Raw genomic sequence first — 10,305 nt, 5'->3', positions numbered from 1 at the left:
CAGCCAACAACCACTTTCCCATCAGCTGCTGTTATGCTGCACGTTCAGGGAAAAAAGAGATGGACACAGTAGGCAAGCTTCTGCCATGTTAGAGTGTCAGCATGCTGAGTGCTGCGGGAGGAGTACAGGGCTGTGGGAAGATGTCACAGGACATCCCACTGTGCTTCTCTGGAGAGGTGACAGGAGCTGATGGATGACAACCAGGACTTCGCGGGTGTGGGGAGGAGGAGTGTTTGAGGCAAGTGGAATAGCACGTGCAAGGCATGGTGCTGAGCTGCCAAAGAGTTTGTAACGTTCCAGGCAGCTGCAGAAACAGCCTGGGTCAGATCGTGCAGGATTTTTTGTGTCTAAGACCTTTGAAGTTTAAGCCACCAAAGAGGTCTGGCTAAGTGGCAGGCACCATCAGAGTGGCTTTTCAAAAGGACGCTGACTGCCAAGTGGAGAGCAACCTGGAGAGAGAGAAGAGTGGAGTCAGGAGGTCCTCCCAGCCACGTGAGAGGAGGCTGAGGGTGAAAGAGGTCCAGTTGAGAATGGGAGCAGAGGGCCTGGGAAGAAGTGGACAGATTCGCAAGCTGTTGACGAGCTCAGTCATCAGGGCTTGCGACTAAGTCCATAACTGTCAGGTTGCCCACCCCCTGCAGCCCCACCCCACCTGCAGCACTAGACCAGGTACTGAGGTTGAGGCGTCATGCTGAGTCTCATCCTGTTAAGCAGGGGGAGCTAAATCTTGGTTAGAGTGAAGAGTGGCTTTGCTTTGGTTTCTTTTCAGAATGTCACTAGGTCTGCATGCCACAGCTGAGCTCGCCCACTTAGCAAGATGCACCCCCAACAGCAGAGAAGGCTGCAGTTTCCTGGTACTGTCCGTCTGCTCTCCAAGCCTGACCAAAACTTTCCTTGCTCTGGCCCATGGCCTGGGAACAGACATCTTTTGGTAAACCCACAGCCAGACTGACCCCAAGAGTGAATTCTGAAGTCCTCATCTGTGGCTGCTTCACTGGCCACTACAGCCCCGGAGACAGGGCACAACTGTCCAGCCAAGGATGGGACTGCTGCTGCCAGAAACCACGCTGGGGACAGAGAAGCCACATGTGGCACTTTATTCCAGTTTCCGATATGTACAGGTATATACAATTGGTGTGAACCTATGGTACATTATTTCACAACATTATCTTACATCCTGTGCACACTTCTGAGTGGGAAGTGGCAGATTCTGCTCCGAATAGCCCACGGACGGAGGAGGAAAGGGATGATCGAAGGAGCCACCCCCTCTCAGAGGACATTCGTGGGGGCTGCCTGTCCCCTTCCCCAGTACTGAAGCCCTCCCACGGGCCATCTGGGCCTCCCACCTGCTCTGGGTGCTAGCTGCTTCCAAAATCTTTCTCCTCAAGTGGAAGAACACTGGTGGGGGAAGAAGCGGCAGCAGGGCCCCCACTCACTGACAGTGGCAAACTGACGTCTGATGCCCAGAGCACCACTGGTCAGTCCTATTGAATATCAACAGCAAGACGGGGCTCCTCCCCATCCTCTGACTCCGGCGCAGTCTGGTCTCACGGGGCACTGGCATGCATCTTCTCCAGGCAATTCGTCCAGAACGTGACCAGCCGGTTGTCACGGTTGAGGCAGAAGTCCGTGAAGTCCTTCAGCAGCCGGTCGGCAAACTTCTCATCCCCCGTGGCACTGGAGCGCCAGGTCTTGGTCAGCATGGTGTTGTAGGCCCAGTTGTAGCCGATCTTCTCCTCGCAGAACATGTTCTGGTTGGTGGAGCTGGTAGAGTTCCGCCGGCGGCGCGGCTGGCCGGAGAACTTGCGCTTGGAGTAGGGCAGCTGCAAGAACACTGTCCCTGAAGAGAAAAGGGAGGACTGTCGCAGCCGCCAGGAGGGCACCCAGGGTCGGTTGGGCTGGCTCTGCAGCCACAGGCTGGGGGTGAAGGATCAGACCCTGTGCATGGGGCCAGGCCCCTCCTGCCACAGCGGCCCAGCCACACGCCATCCACTGGGAGCACCTCACCTGTGACGTGGATGTACTGAGGCTTGTTCTCAGCTGGGAAGTTAAAAGCAGATGCAGAATATTTATCTTGCACAAACCCAAACCTATAGGAAAGACAGGAAGACACACTGATTAGGTCCCCTAATGGGTCAAGGAGAGATACTGTGGCCAACAGGACTTTCACAGCCCGGGCTAACAGGGTTTGGAAAGATCTCGCTCAGGATGGAACTCGCTGCTTACTGTGTCCTCGCTACAAACCAACCTCTGCTTCAGGGACTCACCGATCTCCTCCAGCCCAGGCTCCCTCCATCGCTGGTGGTTGAAAGCCCTCTCACCTGCTGCTCTTTCTCATCCAGCCTTCACCTGCGCAGCGACCCCCTTCCTCTGCGCAGCGACCCCCTGCCCTGCACACCCCCAGCTGTGCCCCAGACCTTCCTACTCTGCCCAGCCACATAAGGGAGACTGTCAGGTCCTCCTGATCTTTATTCACCTTAGCCACGCCTCCTGCCTTTTCCTCCACACCCCCCACACTGAGCACATAGTAGGTTCTCAGTGAAGGCTTTGAAGGGAAATGAAGTATCTTAATCGAAATTCTTTTCTTAAGAGCGAGGCACACCAATCTGGGGCTCTCTGCTGCATTCCGGAAATGGGCAGGAGGGGCCATTTTTCATCTACGGCTGTTCTGGTCTACTTCTCATCTACAGCTTGTTCTATTCCCGGGTTTTCTATTTCTAGAAAGCCCATTTATTACTGCTGTACCTGCTCAGTGCCACAAAGGACATGTTAATAGATGTGGCTCCTGCCCCGAGTCTGATGGGTTTATGTAATGAAGGTGGGGATGTGGGCAGAACTGAAGACGAAAAATGCCCCCCCCCTCCCGGAGCCAGTTCCTCAGGCAGGTGCTGTGCTGTGGCCTCTCCAAAGGCTGCCGGCTTCGCACTGGCATTTGACGACTATGTACTGAAGAAACACATGGAGTCAGGTATGTGAATTAAACGGACAGGCTGACACGCGCCGCAGGCTCCATCATCTCTAGAAGCTGATTCTGTCACATGTAGGAATGGTCTTGGGTTTTGCTTTACTTCCTTCCTACTTTCGGTCAAGACCCTTTATTCACCCAGCAAGGACCAGCCTGACCAGACTCTTGCCTCGTCTCTGCCTTAAGCTGCCTGGAAGGACCTCTCATTTTAAAAGGCAATTTAGCCACGTGGTCCTCGGCCCTCTCACTGTCCGGTCAGGACTCAAGTGCGGGCAGGGGACTCCAGCCCCTGGGCAGGGAATGCACTAATTTCATGCCAACTGCCCAGAAGATGAAGGAGGAGCTGGGGACCTGGACACTTTTCCAGCTCTTTCGGAGATGGACTTTTGGGTGCGCTGTTCCATTTCAGAGCCACATCCCCACCTATAGCTCCATTCTGTGCAAAAAGCTACATGTCAGATAACTCTTCTGGGCCAGGCACTTCGTCAGGCCTTGTGGAAGAAAAGGAAACCGAGAAAAATGCATGTGCTTGCCTGCCAGGGGCCCCCGAGTCAGTGTGATAGACGGACAGAGTGTACTGGGAAAAATGGAGGGGGTTCAGGTGAAGGGGCACATGGCAGGGTCCGGAGCAGTGATGTGCGGGGGCTGGGCAGTGACCGCAGGAGGACGGTGAAGGCTGGAAAAGCAAGAGGAGGAGGAAAGGCAGTCGTTTAAAGATGGCATGACTGGGTTTGGACTAAGGTGGATCGGGAGGCGGATACTGTGAAGAACACACCAGCTGTGACAAATAAGGGCCATATCTCAAGTGGTATCCAGCCCGCAAGGGGCAGTGACTGCGAATGACATACGTGATGAGCAGCGTCCAGCCTCGGAATCAGCTTGTCAGCTGCCGAGGGCCTTCCTAGTAGGAACTGAGAGCTTCCCAGGTGCCAGCAAGACCAGGGAACCCTCCCAACACCCTGTGAGGTGTGAGAAGAGGAAGGTGAAGCAGCTCCAGGGCTTGTTCAAGGTTCCTCAGCCAGATGCCGATGGGGGCAGAGGTGAACCAGGCCCGTCCGCCTCCCACGGCAACGCCCTTTCCGCCGACCATCGCACCCCTGACCTGCTTCCCCAAAAGGCACCCCCTCCGACCAGCAGGAGGGAACTTGCTGCCCTGCATTCATTCCACAGCCTTTGCTGAGCATCAGAGCTAGATCTAGGATGAAGAGGTCAGGGTGAAGTCCAAAGTGGCGGCCACCTTGGGGAGGGGGAGAATGAGGAATCTGGACTTCATCCTGTGGCTGTGGAAGGGCGTGGGCAGAGTGGGAGTGGCAACAGCTCACAGTGCTGGTTTAGGAGATAATATGACTCGGAGGGAGGCTGCAGCCAGAGGAGCTGAAGCAGGAGGAGCAGGCTTTGCTCACACCATGATTAACACAGTGAGCAACTGGACACTGAGCTAGTGATGTTCTAGAGACAAAACTGAACTGGCCTGAGGGATGGACAGCGAAGCCCGGGAAAGGCTTCTTCTAGAATACACATTAAAGACCTGGGGACTTATCTATTGCTTTTTAGCCATTGACTGTCTTTTCAACATGCATCCTGGGGCTCTGGATGAGTTTCAGTTTCTCATCTCTTGTCACTTCTCAGATAGTTTATCTCATAGTCTTTTATGGAGGCTAAGGAGGGGGGACTCAGCCCTCCCCTCAGCTGGACAAAGACAGCAATGAGGTCTGAAAAACAACGGCCACAGGGACGGGAGAGGTATGCTTAGCTTTGAAACTGGGGCCTGGGTCCTGTCGAAGATAAGCAGGGAATCTGTCATTGGTAAACCAGACCCGTTTCCCCAGGAATGAAACAAACTGGGTTTTGCTGTGGTAACTGCTATTCAAGACAAACACAAACACCTTCCCACTATCCTCCCTTGCTAAGGAACAAACCTGTGTGCAATGGCTTCCTGGAAGAGGTGCATTCGATCCCAGTATGTTTCCGGTTCAAAGCCTGAAAGGAGAAAAAGAATAAATGCTGAGTGGTAATGCCACGGTATGTAACTCTCCTGGGGTCTGGCCTTCTCTGCTCTTAGCAATTCCTCTCCCTCGGCCATAGGCTCTGCTTTCCACACCACCTGCTTCCAGAGAGACCAGCCTCTCTCCCCAGGAGGGACATCCTAAAGAAAGTCACAGTCATACATCCTCACCATCCCTTCCCTACGCTCTATCAAAATCTGGAAAGGGCATGAATGTGAGTCTCCAGAAATCAGCATGAGCTGCCAGAATTTGATACAATACTCATTCTAATGCTCTCCTATGACAAAAGGAGCATGACAATGAAGTACACACAGAAGTAAGTTTTAAATACATGTTATTAAGGACAAAAATAAAAGATTAAAAAAATTACTGATCTTCCATTTCCCTATTAAGAAAGGCAATATTGTGCCCTGGATGGTATAGCTCAGTGGATTGAGTGAGGGCCTGCGAACCAAGGGATCGAGGTTCCATTCCCAGTCAGGGCACGTGCCTGGGTTGCAGGCCAGTTCCCAGCAGGGGATGCACGAGAGGCAACCATACATTGATATTTCTCTCCCTCTCTCCTTCCCTTCCCCTCTAAAGACAAATAAAGAAAATCTTTAAAGAAAAAAAAAAAAAGAAAGGCAATATTGCTCCATGTTAGGGGTGGGGAAATTTAAGCAAATAAATATAAAAATGATTTGGAAAACTGATTGGCCGGGGAGGAGAGGGAACACCCCCCACCCCGACCCCACATCACCCACTTCATTGCTCCAGCCTCGTGGGACTGCTATCCGGACCAAGAATGGGAGGCAGGGGGGTGGGGCAGCCTGTCACCCAGCAACAGGCCACAGGCCAGGGCTGCCCCTGCGACCGCTGTGCCTAGGGCTGGAGCAGCAGCTGAACAAGACATCCCAAAGGCCACAGGTGCCTGCAGTGGCCTTGTTACTCCTTCCACACTTGAAATCTTCTATCTAAGGGAGATCTGAGGATTCTGAGCAACTAAAGGGCAAGGGAGAAGAAAGACCTTGGCTTTAATAGGAAAACATACGCACACAGCAGATTCTTGTCAGATTTTTCAGGTTTTGCATTCACTGTTATTGGAAGGGGCGACAACAGGAAGAGAAGCAGCACAGAAGCAAGAAAATCGATTTTCAGATTCAAGTCCTCATTCCTGGAAGCCAGGACTCCTTTCCTTCAACTGTAACCATGGCAACCAACAGAGGATGCTGGTCTTGAAGACCAGGTTATAACTGGCAGGGAAAACCATCGGCTCACAGAAAAATGTCCTGTAATGAAAGCTCCTCAAGCCATCCGGTGCTGTTACCATAACGATGAAAAACCCCAGAAGCGGCTCCGATGGCGTAGGGAACGATCTGCCTGTCCCCTCAACACATTAAAAACAGCACTATGGGGCGGTACCTGGCTTCAAATGGGCAGATACAAACGTAATCATCTGGCATTTCGGAACTGCAAGAATGGTCCTGTCTCAATGACACACGAGAATGTGTGCGTGTGTGAGTGTGAAGAGTGCTTTGTAAACTCTGAGGATCACTGGGGGACTCACCTGGAACCCCTGCTATCTCTTAAAACATTGCTGTCTATACGGAAACATTTTCCAAGGTGCAAACAAAGAATGTACAGATGGGCCTTTGGAACGAGAGTCATTCGTACCCTGGGGGCAGCCTGCCATAGGAAAAGCACAGGAACCCCCAGCTTGGCCTCCCCGACCGGGCGAGACCTCCCACCCTGTGGGCCGGTCCTCTCACAAGGGCACAGGAAGAAAGCACCTCTCTTACATCCAAAGCGTTTTGTTCACGTTTGTCGCAATGAGCCCTTGGTGATAAGTTCTGTGCCGTGTGAGGGAGGGTGCACGCTTCCCTCCGTCCTGCACCTGCCCCCCGAGTTCTGGGGGGTTAGGCTGGAGCAGCAGAGCAGGGCCAGCCCCCTGTGCTCTCCCATTCAGCCTGACCACCCTGTTCCAAGAAAAGGACTCTGTCTGGGTCCTGCTGTCCTCCCTGGAGCCTCCTTCTGCTCTGTCTCCCTTGAGAGGCGGGGCCGAAGCCACATGCAGCCTTCCAGGTGCTGACACACCACAGCTCTGCACAATAGGGCACTGTGTCCTGTTTTGCTTGCAGTGCCTCCCTTTTTGAGATTTTTGCATGGAACAGCAGATTCAAGCCTCCTGTGAGGTTCAAATTCCTGCAGCCCAAACCGGTGAGGCTGGAGCACAGAAAGGACAGTGCGGGGAGAATACCAGGGCTGCCCGTGATTGACAGAGTATCACTCCCTCCCCCACCCGCCGTTCTGCTCCAGGGATTTCGAGGACCTTCCTGAGTTGCAAAGCAGCTCTAGCCACCCTTAGTTTAGCTATAAGGAATGTGAGGCTTGGAGACATTAAGTGACTGGTCCAGCCACTAGGTGAAGAAGTAAAAACCAGATCCTTCCAGCCTCTGGTCCAGATGCTCCCTGTATGGGATGGCCTGTGTGGATTAGACACTGAGAGGGGTCCTTGGGGAAAAGAGGAGGTCTTACTCATGGAGACAGGACCCCCAGAGGGGAGTATCTCTTACTGTCAAACAGGTGCTCGCTGCCTTCCTTGAGCAGACAGCTGATGTTGAGTGGGATGAAGAGCTGGGCTCGAAGCGGGTCACCATACAGGTAACTGGGCAGCGCAAAGGGACCCTCCAAAACCGGGACCAGCAAAAAGCCACAGGAAGTGGCTTTTCGATGCCAACCTTGGACCTGGAGGAAAGCACAAAAACAATGTCATCCCCAGCTTTTATGGACAAGAGAAAAGTACTGCTCAAGGAGCAACGCGACCAAGCTGGCGTCATGCACACTGATTGGCATGTTCACTACTGATGTACGCTGGCTCCAAGCCAGTGTGTTTCCGGGCAAGAATATGCACAGTCTAACCTCCTGTCAAATACTTGAAAGTCCGTGAGTTAAGCACCCAGTTCCTCTTCACAGCCCAAGCTCTGCAATTTCAGGGTTTCTCTTGGGAGGAGGAGACTGGAGGGAGCTATTTCTTGCCTCCTGAAAACCCTTCTCATTCCACAGGCTGTTGGAGGAAGGCCACAGGATATAGGTTAAGTCCTTCTACTTTTGTCCTTTATCAAAAATTTACCAAGCCCAAAGTACTGAGTAGGAAAACAAGCACTCAGGCTGGCTGAGAGGGTGCGAGACGGATGACTGGTGGCCTCCGGCCAGACGCAAGAAGCCCTGACCTGGCGGAATGAGAGCTGTCCTCCCGCAGAGGCCTGAAAGCTGTCTGTCTGGAGACGGACAAGAACCCGTGCTACTGGGGCATAAAGGAAAACCTTCCGGTGAATACTGTCTTAGGAAACAGTCGCTGTGTTCTTGGTCTTACGGTACTTTTTTAACTATAAAATTTGTGTGTGTGTGTACGTACACACACATACACACACACATATTTTTTTTAAAGCTGTGCATGTGGCCTCTGGCATTCAGATGAGCTTTATGTCAAATCCTACTTCAGAAAACTACAGTTCGGGCCACACCTTGTTCTAGACAAGTGCAATTACGTTAAAAACTGAAGGGGACCGTTCTGAGTTTTCCAGGAACACTCACAATGACAACACAAAAACCAAGCTCTCTTCGACCAAGATCATTTCTAGGGCTTAGCCAATGACCTTTTCATTTTATGTAATGCTTAACCACGCGAAATATGATGTATAACAATTTTGGACACTGCCTTAAAATAATAATTAACATGCACTCTGAGCCTTATAAAACCTTATAAAATGACACTGAGCTAGTGACATTCTAGAGACAAAACTGAACTGGTCTGAAGGATAGACAGCAGAGGGATAGACAATAATGATAAGGGGATCGGCACCTTTCAGTAGGTTTTACGTGAATTGATGTGAAAAGTGTATTTTTAAAAGAACCTTGCTAAATCCCTCTGATGATCCCTCTGGTCGTCTGACCCAATAGTAACTATATGTGTGGGAAAGTTATGGTCATGCTGTTTTGAGACAGGACCCTCTGGTAGGGCTTCCAAGGAGAAGGTTTAGCCTGCTGGGTGAAAAGGGTTAAATCTGCCTGGAGGGAGTGGTCATTCCAGTGTCAGCCAGCTGGGGAAGAGCTGGTGGCCCTTACCAGATGAGCAGGATGGGGAACTGGGCATCTTTTTAAGTTTAGACCTTGGAAAAAAATAATAAAGATAAAAAAATAAATCAAAGTAAATAAATAAATTCGGACTTTAAGAATGTTCCCCGGCCCTGGACAGTGTGGCTCAGTTGGTTGGGTGCCGTTTGCAAAGTGAAAGGCCACTGGTTAGATTCCGAGTCGGGGCACATGCTTGGGTTGTGGGTGCAGTCCCCAGTCAGGACGTGGACTAAAGGTAACCAATCAACATTTTTCTCCTTCTCTCTCTCCATGCCTTCGCCTCTCTCTAAAATCAATAAGCATGTCCTTGGGTGAGGAAAAAAAAAAACCTTCCCCTGTTGAGAATCTCTCTATTAAAAGTGTGAATGCTCCCCCTCCCTGAGGACATATGGCAAGATTTGGAGACATTTCGGGCCGTCGCAAGGCTGGTGTGCTCCTGGTATTTAGTGGGTAGAGGCCAGGGATGTTGCTCAACCTCCTACAGGGCTCAAGACGGCCCCCACGATGGCGTTATATGGTCCTAGGGGTCAGTAGTGCCAAGGCTGAGAAATTCTGATCTACACCCTTTCTGACTGCTTGAATTTTTTACTACACTTAAATTTTTTAAAAGAGAGTATTTCAATAATCCAGGTGAAAGGTACTCGGAGCATGAGCTTAAAAAAAAAGACACAAATTGCTACTAAGCAGCCACTGTGCCCCTCTGCAAGGGGAGCCGAGGCCCCACCCATGACGAGAGGAGGCTCTCACCATCTCGAAGAGGACCGCAGCCGTCACCGCCATCCAGTGCAGCTTGATCTCAAAGGCCGCATTCAGGGAGAAGTTGCCATGGTAATAACAGCTGCACCACTCCAGCCGGTCTGTTCGGTTGTTCACATCCACATCCAGCGTCACGGTCCTCTGCTCTGGAACAGTGGCAGCTATGTCGGCACACAGGCGGGGCCCCGAGAGACAGGGAAAAGGAGGAGTGGGATGAGGAGGAAGAACAAACGCCTGGATATGAAACCGCAGAATCACCTGATAGAAAAACCCCAGATTCTAGAAGCTTCCTGGGAATCATCAAGTCCAGGTGTCAGCAAACTTCTTCTGTACGGGTCCAGATAATAAATACTTCATTTTTTTTGCAGGCTACGTGGCCTCTGTTTCAACCCCTCAACTCTGCCATTGTAGTGCAACAGCAACCACAAACGTTATGTAACAGCTTGCCGGTGTTCCAATAAGACT

At 51.6% G+C, this 10,305-nt stretch overlaps 1 protein-coding gene across 3 annotated transcripts in view; it reads right to left on the bottom strand.

Annotated features, from left to right (window-relative positions):
- Positions 1-1,081: 1,081 nt before the first annotated feature.
- Positions 1,082-10,305, bottom strand: part of DEPDC5 (DEP domain containing 5, GATOR1 subcomplex subunit) — a 95,829-nt gene continuing 86,605 nt past the window's right edge. For all 3 annotated transcript variants that reach the window (XM_037052586.1, XM_037052584.1, XM_037052587.1), the window contains 5 exons: positions 9,832-10,001; positions 7,524-7,695; positions 4,885-4,945; positions 2,008-2,090; positions 1,082-1,840 (listed from right to left, as the gene is read on the bottom strand). In XM_037052586.1, coding sequence (XP_036908481.1) covers positions 1,548-1,840; positions 2,008-2,090; positions 4,885-4,945; positions 7,524-7,695; positions 9,832-10,001 — 779 coding nt within the window. In that variant the 3' untranslated portion in view covers positions 1,082-1,547. The remainder of the gene's footprint in view (positions 1,841-2,007; positions 2,091-4,884; positions 4,946-7,523; positions 7,696-9,831; positions 10,002-10,305) is intronic.

Source organism: Sturnira hondurensis, unplaced genomic scaffold (assembly GCF_014824575.4).
Source record: "Sturnira hondurensis isolate 20B ecotype Veracruz unplaced genomic scaffold, ASM1482457v3 Scaffold0007406, whole genome shotgun sequence".
NCBI classification, from domain to species: Eukaryota; Metazoa; Chordata; class Mammalia; order Chiroptera; family Phyllostomidae; genus Sturnira; species Sturnira hondurensis.
Note: the sequence above shows the minus strand (reverse complement) of the source record. Positions and strands in the feature narration are given on the sequence as shown.